General features: G+C 49.1%; 1 protein-coding gene across 5 annotated transcripts in view; it reads left to right on the top strand.

The window, feature by feature from the left end:
* ZBTB8A (zinc finger and BTB domain containing 8A) overlaps positions 1 to 20,964 on the top strand; it is a 63,233-nt gene that overhangs the window by 16,352 nt on the left and 25,917 nt on the right. For all 5 annotated transcript variants that reach the window (XM_063954272.1, XM_063954273.1, XM_063954274.1 and 2 more), the window contains exon 2: positions 19,092 to 20,049. In XM_063954272.1, coding sequence (XP_063810342.1) covers positions 19,134 to 20,049 — 916 coding nt within the window. In that variant the 5' untranslated portion in view covers positions 19,092 to 19,133. The remainder of the gene's footprint in view (positions 1 to 19,091; positions 20,050 to 20,964) is intronic.

Genomic DNA, 20,964 nt, shown 5'->3' with positions numbered 1-20,964 from the left:
AAACTTTACCGTAAATGCGCATACCGTGCGCCTGCGGGTGCACGCAACAGCGAGTATGCGCACGCACGGGAGAGCTCATGCACTCGCAGCAGGCACTCGCATGAGGTGCATATATGGCAGTGTGTAGCGTGATATTTTTCTGACTTTGACAACCCTCTTCACCAGGAGTACCTCAAAATTGTGGTACAAGATTGTCATTACCAATACCCGGCACCGAGGGTATTTACCAAGGTAATGGCCGAAATAATTATCCCGTACTTGGACGATCTCCTTATAAAGGCGAGGTCCAGGGAGCAGTTGTTCGTCGGAGTAGCACTATCTCGGGAAGTGCTACAACAGCACGGCTGGATTCTGAATATTCCCAAGTCGCGGCTGGTTCCTACGACGCGTCTACTGTTCCTGGGTATAGTTCTGGACACCAGAACAGGAAAAAAAGGGTTTCTCCCGGAGGAGAAGTCCAAGGAGTTGTCGTCTCTAGACAGAGACCTCCTAATACAAATACAGGTGTCGGTGCATCAATGCACGCGAGCCCTGGGAAAGATGGTAGCTTCTTACGAAGAAATTCCATTCGCCAGGTCCCATGCAAGAATCTTCCAGTGGGATCTGTTGGACAAGTGGTCCGGGTCGCATCTTCAGATGCATCGGCGGATAACCCTGTCTCCAAGGGCCAGGGTGTCGCTGTTGTGGTGGCTGCAGAGTGCTCATCTTCTAGGGGGGCGCAGATTCGGCATACAGGACTGGGTCCTGGTGACCACGGATGCCAGCCTTCGAGGCTGGGGGGCAGTGACACAGGGAAGAAACTTCCAAGGACTATGGAAAAGTCAGGAGACTTCCCTACACATAAATATTCTGGAACTAAGGGCCATTTACAATGCCCTAAGTCAGGCTAGACCCCTGCTTCAACACCGGCCGGTGCTGATCCAGTCAGACAAGACAGGGCGGCACAAGAAGCAGGATGGCGATGGCAGAAGCCACAAGGATTCTCCGATGGGCGGAAAATCAGGTGTTAGCACTGTCAGCAGTGTTCATTCCCGGAGTGGACAACTGGGAAGCAGACTTTCTCAGCAGGCACGGCCTCCACCCGGGAGAGTGGGGACTTCATCCAGAAGTCTTCCAAATGATTGTACACCGTTGGGAAAGGCCACAGGTGGACATGATGGCGTCTCGCCTCAACAAAAAGCTACAAAGATATTGCGCCAGGTCAAGGGACCCTCAGGCGATAGCTGTGGACGCTCTGGTAACACCGTGGGTGTACCAGTCGGTGTATGTGTTCCCTTCTCTGCCTCTCTTACCCAGGGTAATGAGAATAATAAGAAGGAGAGGAGTAAGAACTATACTCATTGTTCCGGATTGGCCAAGAAGAGCTTGGTACCCAGAACTCCAAGAAATGATCTCGGAGGACCCATGGCCTCTGCCGCTCAGACAGGACCTGCTGCAGCAGGGGGCCTGTCTGTTCCAAGACGTACCGCGGCTGCGTTTGACGGCATGGCGGTTGTACGCCGGATTCTGAAGGAAAAGGGCATTCCGGAGGAAGTTATCCCTACGCTAATTAAGGCTAGGAAAGAAGTGAACGCAAACCATTATCACCGCATATGGCGGAAATATGTTGCGTGCTGTGAGGCCAGGAAGGCCCCAAAGGAGGAATTTCAGCTAGGTCGATTTCTGCACTTCCTACAGTCAGGGGTGACTATGGGCCTAAAATTGGGTTCCATTAAGGTCCAGATTTCGGCTCTATCGATTTTCTTCCAAAATAGAGCTGGCTTCACTGACTGAAGTTCAGACTTTTGTTAAGGGAGTGCTGCATAGTCAGCCCCCGTTTGTGCCTCCAGTGGCACCGTGGGATCTCAACGTGGTGTTGGATTTCCTGAAGTCGCATTGGGTTGAGCCACTTAAAACCGTGGAGCTACAATACCTCACGTGGAAAGTGGTCATGCTGTTGGCCTTGGCATCGGCCAGGCGTGTGTCAGAATTGGCGGCTTTGTCATGCAAAAGCCCTTATCTGATTTTTTTATATGGATACGGCGGAATTGAGGACTCGTTCCCAATTCCTTCCTAAGGTGGTATCAGTTTTTCATGTGAACCAACCTATTGTGGTGCCTGCGGCTACTTGGGACTTGGAGGATTCCAAGTTACTGGACGTAGTCAGGGCCCTGAAAAGTATATGTTTCCAGGACGGCTGGAGTCAGGAAAACTGACTCGCTATTTATCCTGTATGCACCCAACAAGCTGGGTGCTACTGCTTCTAAGCAGACTATTGCTCGCTGTAGCATGATTCAACTTGCACGTTCTGCGGCTGGACTGCCGCACCCTAAATCTGTAAAAGCCCATTCCACGAGGAAAGTGGGCTCATCTTGGGCGGCTGCCCGAGGGGTCTCGGCTTTACAAAATTGCCAAGCTGTTACTTGGTCGGGTTCAAACATTTTTGCAAGAGTCTACAAGTTTGATACCCTGGCTGAGGAGGACCTAGAGTTTGCTCATTCGGTGCTGCAGAGTCATCCGCACTCTCCCGCCCGTTTGGGAGCTTTGGTATAATCCCCATGGTCCTTACGGAGTCCCAGCATCCACTTAGGACGTCAGAGAAAATAAGATTTTACTCACCGGTAAATCTATTTCTCGTAGTCCGTAGTGGATGCTGGGCGCCCATCCCAAGTGCGGATTGTCTGCAATACTTGTTTATAGTTATTGCCTAACTAAAGGGTTATTGTTGAGCCATCTGTTGAGAGGCTCAGTTATATTTCATACTGTTAACTGGGTATAGTATCACGAGTTATACGGTGTGATTGGTGTAGCTGGTATGAGTCTTACCCGGGATTCAAAATCCTTCCTTATTGTGTCAGCTCTTCCGGGCACAGTATCCTAACTGAGGTCTGGAGGAGGGTCATAGTGGGAGGAGCCAGTGCACACCAGGTAGTCCTAAAGCTTTCTTTAGTTGTGCCCAGTCTCCTGCGGAGCTGCTATACCCCATGGTCCTTACGGAGTCCCAGCATCCACTACGGACTACGAGAAATAGATTTACCGGTGAGTAAAATCTTATTTTAAAATCGCTTTCCACGTAAAACCAGTTTCCCCTCAAGTTAAACCATAGGCGGATCTCTCAGGTTTTTTTTTTTCTTACCAAGATATATCTGGGGTTTTTGTTTTGTTTTTGGGGGGGGGGGGGGAGGGCTCCTCATTAATAGCCATGGTATAGTCTATACCATGGCTATTAATGAGGAGCCCAAAAACAAAGATATGTTATATATGATCTAAATCATAATGGAAACAAACCCTTTCTGATGTTGGTAAGCAGTCTATACCGTATATACTGCTTACCAACATCCGAAAGGGTTTGTTTCTAATATGTTCTAGATCCAGTACCTTCAAATAAGGGGCTATGAAGTGGCAGATATTTATGCCTTTGGGGTAGGTACACTTTTAAGGGCCCTACACACTGGTCGATTCGAACAATATGAACAATTAATTCTTTTTTACATACACACTGAACAATTTGACATTACAGACATATATATCGTCTGAACTGGATTGCAATGATAAACGATGATAGACCAACGATGAACGACTTCGGGGACATGCGTGGATTCATTGTCGATGCCTCCACGCTGAACGATATTAATTTTTGAACAGTATCTTTCTAAAATGTCATCCAGTGTGTAGGGCCCTTTAGATGGAATTATTTTTTTTTTTTGTGGTCCCGTGTCACATTTGAACATGCTCTTCTTAAAATTACAGTGCAAAAGATTTCCACCATATTAAGGAGGTAATTCAGAGTTGATTGCAGCAGCAAATTTGTTAGCAGTTGGGCAAAACCATGGGGGTGAGTCAGACCTGATCGTAGATGTGCTAAATTTAGCACATCTTCGATCAGCTTCCCTGACATGCGTGGGGACGCCCAGCACAAAGCTAGTCAGCGCCGCATGTCAGGGCCTACCCCGCCGTGCAAGTACAAAAGGATCGCACAGCAGCGATGCTTTTGTACTGTAGGAGTAGCTCCCAGCCAGCGCAGCCTGGACTATTGGGGGGGGGGCGAGTTGCAGCGGCTGCGTGTGATGTCACGCGACCCGCCCCCCCAATAGTCCAGGCATGCTTGCGTTGCCCGGACCGCGCCCCCCTACACAGCGGCCAAACCCTGCCGGCCCGCCCCCTCCCACCCAGCGACCGCCTCTGCCTGTTAATCAGCATCGATCAGGTCCAAATTAGCCCATATGTGCACTGCAGGTGTGGCAGATATAACATTTGCAGAGAGAGTTAGATTTGGGTGGGTTATTTTGTTTCTGTGCAGGGTAAATACTGGCTGCTTTATTTTTACACTGCAATTTAGATTTCAGTTTGAACACACCCCACTAAAATCTAACTCTCTCTGCACATGTTATATCTGCCACACCTGCACTGCACATGGTTTTGCCCAATTGCTAACAAATTTGCTGCTGCAATCAACTCTGAATTACCCTCTAAGCCTAAGTCAACAAGGTTAACACTAACAGAATGAGCTATTAGCCGTAAACAAATGCAATGTTTAGGTCTGGGGAACATATGTAAAACTCATTGCAATTTTGCTCTTTCTCAAAGCAGTTATCCACTTTGGCACATTTTTAGTACGTGCCCCCTCCTCCATTACCACTTGCAGTTGATCCTTCTAGTACAACTTTTATTAACCCACTCATAGTTACACAGTGGTGTAACTGTGTATTTTGCTCCTACCTGCCCCAAAGAAATGTTCCTGGTGCATAATCTCCCCGCCCCCCCTTCCCCATTGGGGTGGTCTTTAGTTTGCCGGCTGTTGGGATCCCGGCGCACTGTATACCGGTGCCGAAATGCCGGCTTATTTGCGCTCACCCAGCTGTCGGTATGCCAGCGGTCGGGATTCCAGCGCTGGTATACTGGCCGCCGGGAGCCTGGCTGACCATACTACACCCCTCTATAGCGATGTGAAAAATAAATAATTTGAGAAAAAAAGGGGCCGTGGCCTCACTGCAAGGGGCGTGGCATTGCAGGAAAAGGCTACCTTATGCCCCAGTTTTGCAAGCTGCACGCCCAGACATTGGGGGAAAAATAAATTCTGATTCATGCCCCTTACATTATTTGTAATTTCTCTGACGTCCTAGTGGATGCTGGGTACTCCGTAAGGACCATGGGGGGTATAGACGGGCTCCGCAGGAGACTGGGCACTCTTAAAAGAGAGATTAGGTACTATATCTGGTGTGCACTGGCTCCTCCCTCTATGCCCCTCCTCCAGACCTCAGTTAGAATCTGTGCCCGGCCAGAGCTGGATGCACCTAGTGGGCTCTCCTGAGCTTACTAGAAAAGAAAGTATTTGTTAGGTTTTTTTTTTTTCAGTGAGATCTGCTGGCAACAGACTCACTGCTACGAGGGACTGAGGGGAGAGAAGCAAACCTACCTGCGTGCAGCTAGCTTGTGCTTCTAAGGCTACTGGACACCATTAGCTCCAGAGGGATCGAACACAGGGCCCGACCTCGATCGTCCGTTCCCAGAGCCGCGCCACCGTCCCCCTTGCAGAGCCAGAAGACGGAAGATTCCAGGAGAAAATCGGCGGCTGAAGACTCCGGTCTTCAATAAGGTAGCGCACAGCACTGCAGCTGTGCGCCATTGCTCCCACAGCACACCACACGCTCCGGTCACTGGTGGGTGCAGGGCGCTGGGGGGGGGGGGGGGCGCCCTGGGCTGCAATATGTATACTTTTGTTGGCAAAATGCACATAATACAGTTATAAACTGTATATGTGCCTAATCCCCCGCCATAAATATTATTAAAAAAGCGGGAGAAGCCCGCCGCTGAAGGGGCGGGGCTATCTTCCTCAGCACAGCCAGCGCCATTTTCTCTTCACAGCTCCGCTGGAAGGACGCTCCCCAGGCTCTCCCCTGCAGTATACACTACGGAAAGGGTAAAAAAGAGAGGAAGGGCACATAAATTTAGGCGCAAAAGGTGTTATAAGCAGCTATTGGGGGAAAATTCACTGTGTATTAGTGTAATATAGCGCTCTGGTGTGTGCTGGCATACTCTCTCTGTCTCCCCAAAGGACTTTGTGGGGTCCTGTCCTCAGTCAGAGCATTCCCTGTGTGTGTGTGCGGTGTGTCGGTACGGCGGTGTCGACATGTTTGATGAGGACGCTTACGTGGAGGTGGAGCAGGAGCAGAGTGGATGGATGTGTGGAAGGTATTAACCGATGTCAACTCCTTGCATAAAAGGTTCGATGACGTAACAGCTTTGGGACAGCCGGCATCTCAGCCCGCGCCTGCCCAAGCGTCTAAGTGGCCATCAGGGGCTCAAAAACGCCCGCTACCTCAAATGGCAGACACAGATGTCGACACGGAGTCTGACTCCAGTGTCGACGAGGATGAGACAAATGTACAATCCACAAGGGCCATCCGATGCATGATTACGGCAATGAAAAATGTGTTGCACATTTCTGACATTAACCCGGTTACCACTAAAAAGGGTATTATGTTTGGGGAGAAAAAGCAGCCAGTGACTTTTCCCCCATCTGATGAATTAAATGAATTGTGTGAAGAAGCGTGGTGTTCCCCAGATAAGAAATTAGTGATTTCTAAGCTGTTACTAATGGCGTACCCTTTCCCGCCAACGGACAGGTTGCGTTGGGAAACATCCCGTAGGGTGGACAAGGCGCTCACACGCTTATCAAAAAAGGTGGCACTGACGTCTCAGGATACGGCCGCCTTAAAGGAGCCTGCAGATAGAAAGCAGGAGGCTATCCTGAAGTCTGTGTATACACACTCAGGTACTATACTGAGACCTGCTATTGCTTCAGCATGGATGTGTAGTGCTGCAGCAGCATGGTCTGATTCCCTGTCAGATAACATTGATTCCCTTGACAGGGATACGATTTTGCTAACCATAGAGCATATTAAAGACGTAGTCTTATATATGAGGGATGCACAGAGGGACATTTGCCGGCTGGCATCTAGAATTAATGCAATGTCCGTTTCTGCCAGGAGAGTATTATGGACTCGGCAGTGGACAGGTGATGCTGATTCTAAAAGGCACATGGAAGTTTTGCCTTATAAGGGTGAGGAATTGTTTGGGGACGGTCTCTCGGACCTCGTATCCACAGCAACAGCTGGGAAGTCGACTTTTTTACCTCAGGTTCCCTCACAGCCTAAGAAAGCACCGTATTATCAAGTACAGTCCTTTCGGCCCCAGAAAGGCAAGCGGGTCAGAGGCGCGTCCTTTCTGCCCAGAGGTAGGGGTAGAGGGAAAAAGCTGCACCAGACAGCCAGTTCCCAGGAACAAAAATCCTCCCCTGCTTCCACTAAGTCCACCGCATGACGCTGGGGCTCCACAGGTGGAGCCAGGTGCGGTGGGGGCCCGTCTCCGGAACTTCAGCGACCAGTGGGTTCGCTCACAGGTGGATCTCTGGGTTCTACAAGTGGTATCTCAGGGATACAAGCTGGAGTTCGAGACGTCTCCCCCTCGCCGTTACCTCAAATCAGCCTTGCCAGCTACTCCCAAGGAAAGGGAGGTAGTACTGGTGGCAATTCACAAGCTGTACCTCCAGCAGGTGATAATCAAAGTTCCCCTCCTTCAACAGGGACGGGGTTACTATTCCACAATGTTTGTGGTACCGAAACCAGACTGTTCGGTAAGACCCATTCTAAATTTGAAATCCTTGAACACTTCTATAAGGAAGTTCAAGTTCAAAATGGAATCGCTCAGGGCGGTTATTGCAATCCTGGAAGAGGGGGATTTTATGGTATCACTGGACATCAAGGATGCTTACCGACATGTCCCCATTTACCCACCTCACCAGGAGTACCTCCGGTTTGTGGTACAGGACTGCCATTACCAATTCCAGACGTTGCCGTTTGGTCTGTCCACGGCACCGAGGGTATTTACCAAGGTAATGGCCGAAATGATGATACTCCTTCGAAAGAAGGGAGTTATAATTATCCCGTACTTGGACGATCTCCTTATAAAGGCAAGGTCCAAGGAGCAGTTGTTGGTCGGAGTAGCACTATCTCAGGAAGTGCTACAACAGCACGGCTGGATTCTGAATATCCCAAAGTCGCAGCTGGTTCCTACGACGCGTCTGCTGTTCTTGGGCATGATTCTGGCCACAGAACAGAAGAAGATGTTTCTCCCGGAGGAGAAGGCCAAGGAGTTGTCATCTCTGGTCAGAGACCTCCAGAAACCAAAACAGGTGTCTGTGCATCACTGCACGCGAGTCCTGGGAAAGATGGTAGCTTCTTACGAAGCAATTCCCTTCGGCAGGTTCCATACAAGGATCTTTCAGTGGGATCTGTTAGACAAGTGGTCCGGATCGCATCTTCAGATGCATCGGCTGATAACCCTGTCCCCAAGGGCCAGGGTGTCTCTGCTGTGGTGGCTGCAGAGTGCTCATCTTCTCAAGGGCCGCAGATTCGGCATTGAGGACTGGGTCCTGGTGACCACGGATGCCAGCCTCCAAGGTTGGGGGGCAGTCACTAAAGGAAGAAACTTACAAGGACAATGGTCGAGTCAGGAGACTTCCCTACACATAAATATTCTGGAACTAAGGGCCATTTACAATGCCCTAAGTCAAGCAGAACCCCTGCTTCAAAACCAGCCGGTGCTGATTCAGTCAGACAACATCACGGCTGTCGCCCATGTAAACCGACAGGGCGGCACAAGAAGCAGGATGGCGATGGCAGAAGCCACAAGAATTCTCCGATGGGCGGAGTATCACGTGATAGCACTGTCAGCAGTGTTCATTCCGGAGTGGAGAACTGGGAGGCAGACTTCCTCAGCAGGCACGACCTCCAACCGGGAGAGTGGGGACTTCATCCAGAAGTCTTCCAGCTGATTGTAAATCGTTGGGAAAGGCCACAGGTGGACATGATGGCGTCCCGCCTCAACAAAAAGCTAAAAAGATATTGCGCCAGGTCAAGGGACCCTCAGGCGATGGCTGTGGACGCTCTAGTGACACCGTGGGTGTACCAGTCGGTTTATGTGTTCCCTCCTCTTCCTCTCATACCAAAGGTACTGAGGATAATAAGAAAGAGAGGAGTAAGAACTATACTCATCGTTCCGGATTGGCCAAGAAGAACTTGGTACCCGGAACTACAAGAAATGATCTCAGAGGACCCTTGGCCTCTGCCGCTCCGACAGGACCTGCTACAGCAGGGGCCCTGTCTGTTCCAAGACTTACCGCGGCTGCGTTTGACGGCATGGCGGTTGAACGCCGGATCCTAATGAAAAAGGGCATTCCGGTTGAAGTCATTCCTACGCTGATAAAAGCTAGGAAGGATGTGACAGCAAAACATTATCACCGCATATGGCGAAAATATGTTGCTTGGTGTGAGGCCATGAAGGCCCCAACAGAGGAATTTCAGCTGGGTAGATTTCTGCACTTCCTACAGTCAGGAGTGACTATGGGCCTAAAATTTGGATCCATTAAAGTCCAGATTTCGGCCCTGTCTATTTTCTTTCAAAAAGAACTGGCTTCACTGCCTGAAGTTCAGACGTTTGTTAAGGGAGTGCTGCATATTCAGCCCCCTTTTGTGCCTCCAGTGGCACCTTGGGATCTCAACGTAGTGTTGGATTTCCTAAAATCACATTGGTTTGAGCCACTTCAGACCGTGGAGTTGAAGTATCTCACGTGGAAGGTAGTCATGCTGTTGGCCTTGGCCTCAGCTAGGCGTGTGTCAGAATTGGCGGCTTTGTCCTGTAAAAGCCCATATCTGATTTTCCATATGGACAGGGCAGAATTGAGGACTCGTCCCCAATTTCTCCCAATGGTGGTATCAGCGTTTCATTTGAACCAACCTATTGTGGTGCCTGCGGCTACTCGGGACTTGGAGGATTCCAAGTTGCTGGACGTAGTCAGGGCCCTGAAAATCTATGTATCCAGGACGGCTAGAGTCAGAAAAACTGACTCGCTGTTTATCCTGCATGCACCAAACAATCTGGGTGCTCCTGCTTCAAAGCAGACTATTGCTCGCTGGATCTGTAGCACGATTCAACTTGCACATTCTGCGGCTGGACTGCCGCATCCTAAATCAGTAAAAGCCCATTCCACGAGGAAGGTGGGCTCTTCTTGGGCGGCTGCCAGAGGGGTCTCGGCTTTACAACTTTGCCGAGCTGCTACTTGGTCGGGATCAAACACTTTTGCAAAATTCTACAAGTTTGATACCCTGGCTGAGGAGGACCTTGAGTTTGCTCATTCGGTGCTGCAGTGTCATCCGCACTCTCCCGCCCGTTTGGGAGCTTTGGTATAATCCCCATGGTCCTTACGGAGTACCCAGCATCCACTAGGACATTAGAGAAAATAAGAATTTACTCACCGGTAATTCTATTTCTCGTAGTCCGTAGTGGATGCTGGGAGCCCGTCCCAAGTGCGGACTTTCTGCAATACTTGTATATAGTTATTGCTTAACTATAGGGTTATTGTTCTGAGCCATCTGTTGAATGAGGCTCAGTTGTTGTTCATACTGTTAACTGGGTATAGTTATCACAAGTTGTACGGTGTGATTGGTGTGGCTGGTATGAGTCTTACCCTGGATTCCAAATCCTTTCCTAGTAATGTCAGCTCTTCCGGGCACAGTTTCCCTAACTGAGGTCTGGAGGAGGGGTATAGAGGGAGGAGCCAGTGCACACCAGATATAGTACCTAATCTTTCTTTTAAGAGTGCCCAGTCTCCTGCGGAGCCCGTCTATTCCCCATGGTTCTTACGGAGTACCCAGCATCCACTACGGACTACGAGAAATAGAATTACCGTTGAGTAAATTCTTATTTTTTCCTGCCTATAGTAATTATTATTATTATTATTATTATTATTATTATTATTATTATTATTATTATCCTTTATTTATATGGCGCCACAAGGGTTCCGCAGCGCCCAATTACAAAATACATAAACAAATAATCAAACAGGAAAACGGCAACTTACAGTTGATGACAGTATAGGACAAGTACAGGGTAAATAAACATAGTTACATCAGCAGATGACACTGGAATAAGTATCAGGTGGCAGAAGACTGCTGGATGTGGTGCAGCTGAAGATTATTAAAGTAAGAAAGGATAAGCACATGAGGGAAGAGGGCCCTGCTCGTGAGAGCTTACATTCTAAAGGGGAGGGGTAGACAGACAGGGGTGACACAGATGGGGTATATAGAGAGCGTAGAACAGAGGGTTAGGATGAGATTTGGCTGGGTTTGGTGAAGAAGTGGGTCTTGAGAGATCGTTTGAAGTTTTGTAGAGAGGTAGGGAATTCCAAAGAAGTGGTGCAGCACGTGAAAAATCTTGGAGGTAGGAGTGGGAGGAAGTAATCCGTAGGCAGGAGAGTCGGCGTGCATTAGCAGAGCGAAGAGGACGGGTTGGAGTGTAAAGGGAGATAAGGTCAGAGATGTAGATGGGAGAGGAGTGGGTGAGGGCTTTGTAAGCGAGTGTGAGAAGCTTGAAATGGATTCTGAAAGGGAAGGGGAGCCAGCGAAGGTCTAGTAAGAGAGGAGAGGTGGACGTAGTGCGTTTGGTGAGGAAGATGAGCCGTGCAGCAGCATTGAGGATAGATTGGAGTGGAGAGAGGTATTTGTCAGGAATGCCAGTCAGGAGCAGATTACAGTAGTCTAGTCTGGAGATGACCAGTGAGTGGATAAGAGTCTTAGTAGCATCCTGGGTCAGAAAGGGTCTGATCCTGGAAATATTTTTTAGATGAAAATGGCAGGTTTGTGAGAGGTGCTGAATGTGTGGTTTGAAGGAGAGGGAGGAGTCAAGGATTACTCCAAGACAGTGCACTTGGAGGCTAGAGGAGATAGTGCCATCAATAGATAATGAGATTGTAGGAGGTGAGGTTATGCGGGAGGGAGGAAAGATGATCAGCTCTGTCTTAGACATGTTAAGTTTAAGAAAGCGCTGGGACATCCAGGAAGAGGTAGCAGAGAGACAGTTGGAGATACGAGTGAGGAGAGCAGGGGAGAGGTCTGGAGAGGAAAGATAGATTTGGGTGTCATCAGCATAGAGATGATATTGGAAACCAAAAGAACTAATGAGCTTACCTAGTGAGGACGTATAGAGAGAGAAGAGAAGAGGACCAATGACAGAACCTTGGGGTACCCTTACAGTTAGTGGAAGTGAGGGGGAGGTGGAGTCATGAGAGGAGACAGAGAAAGAACGGTCAGAAAGGTAGGAGGACAGCCAAGAGAGGGCAGTGTCACGCAGACCAATGGAGTGAAGAATTTGCAGTAGGAGAGGATGGCCCACAGTGTCAAAAGCAGCAGAGAGATCAAGTAGAATAAGTATAGAGTAGTGTCCCTTAGATTTAGCAGCATGGAGGTCATTGCATACTTTTGTAAGGGCAGTTTCAGTGGAGTGGAGAGGACGGAAGCCAGACTGGAATGGGTCAAGCAGTGAGTGTGAAGGAAGTAAGGCGGTTGTAGACAATACGCTCAAGGAGTTTGGAGGCAAAAGGGAGGAGAGAGATGGGTCGGTAGTTGGAGAGAGTGTTTGGATCAAGTGTAGGTTTTTTAAGAATAGGAGAGAAGAGTGCATGCTTGAAGGCAGAGGGGACAGTGCCTGATGAGAGGGACAGATTGAGAAGGTGGGAAAGATGGGAACAAGCAGAAGGAGAGAGGTAGCAGAGGAGGCGGGAGGGGATAGGGTCAAGTGGGGAGGTGGTGAGGGGACAGGAACGAATGAGGGCCATGACTTCCTTTCCAGATGCATGGGAGAAAGATGTCAGAGTAGGTGCGAGGGATGGGGAGGGTTGGTAAGGGATGGGAGAAAGCTGGTTACTGATGGTCTGGTGTGATGTGATGTCCTGACGTATGGAGTCAATTTTGGATGTGAAGTAAGTGGCAAAGTCAAGAGCAGAGAGTGAGGAAGGGAGACGAGGTGGAGGTGGGCAGAGGAGTGAGTTGAGAGTGGCAAAGAGGCGCCGTGGGGGTTGGAAGACTGGGAGGAGATGAGGTTCTTGAAGTATGACTGTTTAGCAAGAGAAAGGGCAGCACTGAAGGATGAGAGCATAAGTTTGAAATGGAGGAAGTCTGCCTTAGAGCGTGATTTCCTCCAGTGTCGCTCAGCAGTACGTGAGCATTTTTGCAGATATCTGGTGCATCTGGTGTGCCAGGGTTGAGGTGTTAATTTGCGAGGCTGAATAGTGGTTGGTGGAGCAACAGAGTCAAGAGCAGAAGTAACGGATGCATTGTATGTGGAAGTGGCTTGTTCAGGGCATGAGAGAGAATAGGAGAGAGAAGTGAATCAAACAGGGAGGAAAGGAATGTGGTGTCAATAGCTTCAATAGTAATGGCAATTACACAACATGCCACACACCGTAATGGCCATTACACAATATGCCACATACCATAATGCCTGTGACACATTGTGCCCCACAGTAAGGCTTCTAATTACTTTTCTCTAACGTCCTAGTGGATGCTGGGGACTCCGTAAGGACCATGGGAAATAGACGGGCTCCGCAGGAGACTGGGCACTCTAAGAAAGATTTAGTACTACTGGTGTGCACTGGCTCCTCCCTCAATGCCCCTTCTCCAGACCCCAGTTAGAATCTGTGCCCGGACAGAGCTGGGTGCATTTTAGTGAGCACTCCTGAGCTTGCTAATAAGAAAGTATTTTAGTTAGGTTTTTTATTTTCAGAGAGCTTCTGCTGGCAACAGACTCTCTGCTACGTGGGACTGAGGGGAGAGAAGCAAACCTACTAACTGCGGCTAGGTTGCGCTTCTTAGGCTACTGGACACCATTAGCTCCAGAGGGATCGAACACAGGAACCTGACCTTGTCGTCCGTTCCCGGAGCCGCGCCGCCGTCCCCCTCGCAGAGCCAGAAGACAGAAGCCGGCGGGTTGAAGCAAGAAGACGTCAAAATCGGCGGCAGAAGACTCCTGTCTTCATATGAGCTAGCGCACAGCACTGCAGCTGTGCGCCATTGCGCCCACACTAACCCACACACTCCGGTCACTGTAGGGTGCAGGGCGCAGGGGGGGGGGGGGGGCGCCCTGGGCAGCAATTAAGTACCTCCTGGCAAAAGCAGCATATATACAGTTGGACACTGTTATATGCATGAGCCCCCGCCATTAATTTTACACAAAATCGCGGGACAGAAGCCCGCCGCTGAGGGGGCGGGGCCGCCTTCCTCAGCACTCACCAGCGCCATTTTCTCTCCACAGCTCCGCTGAGAGGAAGCTCCCCAGGCTCTCCCCTGCAGACTCACGGTAGAAAGGGTAAAAAGAGAGGGGGGCACATAAATTTAGCGCATTATTATATATACAGCAGCTACTGGGTGAACACTAAGTTACTGTGTGATTCCTGGGTCATATAGCGCTGGGGTGTGTGCTGGCATACTCTCTCTCTGTCTCTCCAAAAGGCCTTGTGGGGGTCCTGTCCTCATATAGAGCATCCCCTGTGTGTGTGGTGTGTCGGTACGCGTGTGTCGACATGTTTGACGAAGAGGGCTATGTGGAGGCAGAGCAAGTGCAGATGAATGACGCGTCTCCGCCGACACCTGATTGGATGGATATGTGGAAGGTGTTAAATGATAATGTAAACTCCTTACATAAAAGGTTGGATAAAGCTGATGCCTTGGGACAGTCGGGGTCTCAGCCCATGCCTGATCCTACAGCGCAGAGGCCGTCAGGGTCTCAGAAGCGCCCACTATCCAAAATTGTTGACACAGATATCGACACGGATTCTGACTCCAGTGTCGATGACGATGATGCAAAATTGCAGCCTAAAATGGCTAAAGCCATCCGCTACATGATTATAGCAATGAAGGATGTTTTGCACATATCAGAGGTAAACCCTGTCCCTGACAAGAGGGTTTATATGTATGGGGAGAAAAAGCAAGAGGTGACTTTTCCCCCTTCACATGAGTTAAATGAATTATGTGAGAAAGCGTGGGATTCCCCCGATAAGAAAGTGCTGATTTCCAAAAGGTTACTTATGGCGTACCCTTTCCCGCTAACGGACAGGATGCGCTGGGAATCCTCCCCTAGGGTAGATAAAGCTCTGACACGCTTATCTAAGAAGGTGGCCCTGCCGTCACAGGATACGGCCGCCCTAAAGGATCCTGCAGATAGGAAGCAGGAAAGTATCCTGAAGTCTGTTTATACACATTCAGGTACTCTACTGAGGCCGGCAATTGCGTCGGCCTGGATGTGTAGTGCTGTAGCAGCATGGACAGATAATCTGTCTGAGGAAATGGATACCTTAGACAAGGATACCATTTTACTGACCCTGGGGCATATAAAAGACGCTGTCCTATATATGAGGGATGCCCAGAGGGACATTTGCCTACTGGGCTCTAGAATAAATGCAATGTCAATTTCTGCCAGAAGGGTCCTGTGGACTCGGCAATGGACAGGTGATGCCGACTCCAAAAAGCACATGGAGGTGTTACCTTACAAGGGTGAGGAATTGTTTGGGGACGGTCTCTCGGACCTAGTTTGCACAGCTACGGCTGGGAAGTCAAACTTTTTGCCATATATTCCCTCACAGCCTAAGAAAGCACCGTATTACCAAATGCAGTCCTTTCGATCACAAAGAAGCAAGAAGGTCAGAGGTGCGTCCTTTCTTGCCAGAGGCAGGGGTAGAGGAAAGAAGCTGCACCATACAGCTAGTTCCCAGGAACAGAAGTCCTCCCCGGCTTCCACTAAATCCACCGCATGACGCTGGGGCTCCACAGGAGCCAGGAGCAGTGGGGGCGCGTCTCCGAAATTTCAGCCACCAGTGGGTTCGCTCACAGGTGGATCCCTGGGCTATACAGATTGTGTCTCAGGGATACAAGCTGGAATTCGAAGTGATGCCCCCTCACCGTTACCTCAAATCGGCCCTGCCAGCTTCCCCCATGGAACGGGAAGTAGTGTTGGAGGCAATTCACAAGTTATATCTCCAGCAGGTGGTGGTAAAGGTTCCCCTCCTTCAACAGGGAAGAGGATACTATTCCACAATATTTGTGGTACCGAAACCGGACGGTTCGGTCAGACCCATATTGAATTTAAAGTCCCTGAACATTTATCTGAAAAGATTCAAGTTCAAAATGGAATCGCTCAGAGCGGTCATTGCAAGCCTGGAAGAGGGGGATTTTATGGTGTCTCTGGACATCAAGGATGCTTACTTGCATGTCCCCATTTATCCACCTCATCAGGAGTACCTCAGACTTGTGGTACAGGACTGTCATTACCAATTCCAGACGTTGCCGTTTGGGCTCTCCACGGCACCGAGAATATGTACCAAGGTAATGGCAGAAATGATGGTGCTCCTTCGAAAGCAAGGAGTCACAGTTATCCCATACTTGGACGATCTCCTCATAAAGGCGAGGTCCAGAGAGCAGTTGCTTATCAGCATAGCACACTCTCAGGAAGTGTTGCAACAGCACGGCTGGATTCTGAATATCCCAAAGTCGCAGCTGATTCCTACAACGCGTCTGCCTTTTCTGGGCATGATTCTGGACACGGACCAGAAGAAGGTATTTCTCCCGGCGGAGAAGGCTCAAGAGCTCGTGACTCTAGTCAGAGACCTCTTAAGACCAAAACAGGTGTCGGTGCATCACTGCACGCGAGTCCTGGGAAAGATGGTGGCATCATACGAGGCCATTCCCTTCGGCAGGTTCCATGCGAGGACCTTTCAATGGGATCTTTTGGACAAGTGGTCCGGATCACATCTTCAGATGCATCGGTTGATCACCCTATCCCCCAGGGCCAGGGTGTCTCTCCTGTGGTGGCTGCAGAGTGCTCACCTTCTCGAAGGTCGCAGATTCAGCATTCAGGACTGGGTCCTGGTGACCACGGATGCAAGCCTCCGAGGGTTGGGGGCAGTCACACAGGGAAGAAATTTCCAAGGGCTGTGGTCAAATCAGGAGACTTGCCTTCACATCAACATCCTGGAACTAAGGGCCATATACAACGCCCTACGTCAAGCGGAGTCCCTGCTTCGCGACCAACCGGTTCTGATTCAGTCAGACAACATCAATGCAGTGGCTTATGTAAACCGCCAAGGCGGCACAAGGAGCAGGGTGGCGATGGTAGAAGCCACCAGAATTCTTCGCTGGACGGAGAATCACGTAAGCGCACTGTCAGCAGTGTTCATTCCGGGAGTGGACAACTGGGAAGCAGACTTCCTCAGCAGGCACGACCTCCACCCGGGAGAGTAGGGACTTCATCAAGAAGTCTTCACGCAGATTGCAAGTCGGTGGGAACTGCCACAGGTGGACATGATGGCGTCCCGCCTCAACAAAAATCTACAGAGATATTGCGCCAGGTCAGGAGACCCTCAGGCGATAGCTGTGGACGCACTGGTGACACCGTGGGTGTTCCAGTCGGTCTATGTATTTCCTCCTCTTCCTCTCATACCCAGGGTGCTGAGAATCATAAGAAAAAGAGGAGTGAGAACAATACTCATTGTTCCGGATTGGCCAAGAAGGACTTGGTATCCAGATCTGCAAGAATGGCTCACAGAGGACCCGTGGCCTCTGCCTCTAAGACAGGATCTGTTGCAACAGGGGCCCTGTCTGTTCCAAGACTTACCGCGGCTGCGTTTGACGGCATGGCGGTTAAACGCCGGATCCTAGCAGAAAAAGGCATTCCGGATGAAGTTATACCTACGCTGATAAAGGCTAGGAAGGATGTGACGGCGCAACATTATCACCGTATATGGCGAAAATATGTGGCTTGGTGTGAGGCCAGGAATGCCCCTACGGAGGAATTCCAGCTGGGCCGTTTCCTTCACTTCCTACAGTCAGGAGTGACTTTGGGCCTTAAATTGGGTTCCATTAAGGTTCAGATTTCGGCCTTATCCATTTTCTTTCAAAAAGTTCAGACGTTTGTAAAGGGAGTGCTGCATATTCAGCCCCCTTTTGTGCCTCCAGTGGCACCTTGGGATCTTAACGTGGTGTTGAGTTTCCTGAAATCACACTGGTTTGAACCACTCAAAACGGTGGAATTGAAATCTCTCACGTGGAAGGTGGTCATGCTATTAGCCTTGGCTTCGGCTAGGCGTGTGTCAGAATTGGCGGCTTTGTCACATAAAAGCCCTTATCTTGTTTTCCATGCGGATAGAGCAGAATTGCGGACCCGCCAACAATTTCTGCCGAAAGTGGTTTCATCCTTTCATATAAACCAACCTATTGTGGTGCCTGTGGCTACTACTGACTTGGAGTATTCCGAGTCACTGGATGTGGTCAGGGCTTTGAAGGTTTATGTAGCCAGAACGGCTAAGGTCAGGAAAACAGAATCTTTGTTTATCCTGTATGCTTCCAACAAGCTTGGGGCGTCTGCTTCAAAGCAAACTATTGCTCGCTGGATCTGTAACACGATTCAGCAGGCTCATTCTGCGGCTGGGTTGCCGCTGCCTAAATCAGTTAAGGCCCATTCCACAAGGAAGGTGGCCTCTTCTTGGGCGGCTGCCCGAGGGGTCTCGGCATTACAGCTTTGCCGAGCGGCTACTTGGTCAGGTTCAAACACCTTTGCAAAGTTCTACAAGTTTGATATCCTGGCTGAGGAGGACCTTGTGTTTGCTCATTCAGTGCTGCAGAGTCATCCGCACTCTCCCGCCCGTTTGGGAGCTTTGGTATAATCCCCATGGTCCTTACGGAGTCCCCAGCATCCACTAGGACGTTAGAGAAAATAAGATTTTACTTACCGGTAAATCTATTTCTCGTAGTCCGTAGTGGATGCTGGGCGCCCGTCCCAAGTGCGGACTTCTTCTGCAATGCTTGTATATAGTTATTGCTTAAATAAGGGTTATGTTATAGTTGCATCAGGGTTGTTCTGATGCTCTGTTGATCATACTGTTAACTGGGTAGAGTTATCACAAGTTATACGGTATGATTGGTGTGGCTGGTATGAGTCTTACCCTGGATTCCAAAATCCTTTCCTTGTACGGTCAGCTCTTCCGGGCACAGTTTCTCTAACTGAGGTCTGGAGGAGGGGCATAGAGGGAGGAGCCAGAGCACACCAGTATTCCTAATTCTTTCTTAAAGTGCCCTGTCTCCTGCGGAGCCCGTCTATTCCCCATGGTCCTTACAGAGTCCCCAGCATCCACTACGGACTACGAGAAATAGATTTACCGGTAAGTAAAATCTTATTATTTGAACTGTTGAGTTTGTATATAATGTTCCAACATAATTTAATTCTAGCTCACGGACCTTTTACTTCTGCCACACGGTGTCCTTTAAAGGATGGATTTCTCCTCTCATCATATTCGTCTTCTTCAGCAATTGGATGAACAGAGAAAGAAAGACCTATTTTGTGACTGTCACATCATGGTGGAAGGGCAGATGTTCAAGGCTCACCGAAATATCTTATTTGCTAGCAGTGGGTACTTCAAAATGCTACTGTCCCAGAGTTGCAAGGATATGAGCCAGCCCACCACAGCAACATTCGATGTGTTTTCTGCTGACACCTTCACTGCCATCCTAGATTTTGTGTACTCTGGGAAGTTACCCCTATCTGGGCAGAATGTTATTGAAGTTATGTCAGCAGCTAGTTATCTGCAGATGACTGATGTGATCAGTGTATGCAAGATGTTTATCAAATCATCATTGGACATTAATGAAAAAGACAGAGATGGGTTCTTTAGCTTGTCTGACAAAGACAACGGAAGTAATGGCACTGGACTTTACGCAGCAGGTTGGAGGACAGAAAATAGCCCAACGCACAGCCGTGAAACAGAACATGGTGGCTTCATTGCTGGATACAATTATCCCCCTCCTATAACTTCACGTTTACAGCGCCCCTTTTCTAAACATCCGCGTAAACCAGAGCATGTCCGCAAGCACCGGAGGCGTTTAATGCCTGAACCTTTAACTCCTGCATGTATCACACATGTACCACTAGGAGACCTTGTAGGTGGTTCTGCTGAATGTATGGTCCATGATGAAGAGAGTGCACTACAGGAAGAACCGCATCCACATGAAGACTTGATGTGTACAAAGGCTGAAGACGAGGATGAAGGGGATACCACTCAAAGCTGGCCAGAGTCTCCACAGCATGCAGACTCTGGAGATCAGGACGTTACTCCACGTGTTTCCAAGGCGGAGGAGCTGTACAAAGCAATGCCAACCATCTTAGGTGTTATGTCCAGTTGGAGTGAAGGTGAGTAAATCTATTTATAAACTAATGGAAATAGCACCAATAATATAAGCAAATGTGTGAACCTAATCATTTTAGAATTCAGTGCATTTACAAAACAATTATAATATTCCGCAGAGAACACAACTTTAAAACATTGGCCCTCATTCCGAGTTGTTCGCTCGCAAGGCGATTTTAGCAGAGTTACACACGCTAAGCCGCCGCCTACTGGGAGTGAATCTTAGCTTCTTAAAATTGCGAACGATGTATTCGCAATATTGCGATTACAAACTACTTAGCAGTTTCAGAGTAGCTTCAGACTTACTCTGCCTGTGCGATCAGTTCAGTGCTTGTCGTTCCTGGTTTGACGTCACAAACACACCCAGCGTTCGCCCAGACACTCCTCCGTTTCTCCAGCCACTCCCGCGTTTTTTCCGGAAACGGTTGCATTTTTATCCACACGCCCATAAAACGCCGTGTTTCCGCCCAGTAACACCCATTTCCTGTCAATCACACTATGATCGCCGGAGCGAAGAAAAAGCCGTGAGTAAAAATACTATCTTCATAGCAAAATTACTTGGCGCAGTCGCAGTGCGAACATTGCGCATGCGTACTAAGCAGAAAAACGCTGCGATGCGAAGAAAATTACCGAGCGAACGACTCGGAATGAGGGCCATAATCTTTTCCCTGGGAGATATGTAGAGGTACTTGGGAGTGAAGAATAGTTGAACAAGAACGTTCACTCATAGCTCCCCTTAAATTAGAAGTATTTGTTGCCCACAGCTGGCTATGTCCGTTCCAATTGGGATACGAACTTGGTGACTTTTACTGCATTGATTTTTTGGTAAACTTAAGAACTGATGAATGTCATTGGCTACAAACCCAAATCTAATAAAACATGTTGCAGATCACCTTTACTTATATATAGAATGAATATTC

The sequence above is a fragment of the Pseudophryne corroboree genome, chromosome 2 (genome assembly GCF_028390025.1).
Source record: "Pseudophryne corroboree isolate aPseCor3 chromosome 2, aPseCor3.hap2, whole genome shotgun sequence".
NCBI lineage: Eukaryota > Metazoa > Chordata > Amphibia > Anura > Myobatrachidae > Pseudophryne > Pseudophryne corroboree.
Note: the sequence above shows the minus strand (reverse complement) of the source record. Positions and strands in the feature narration are given on the sequence as shown.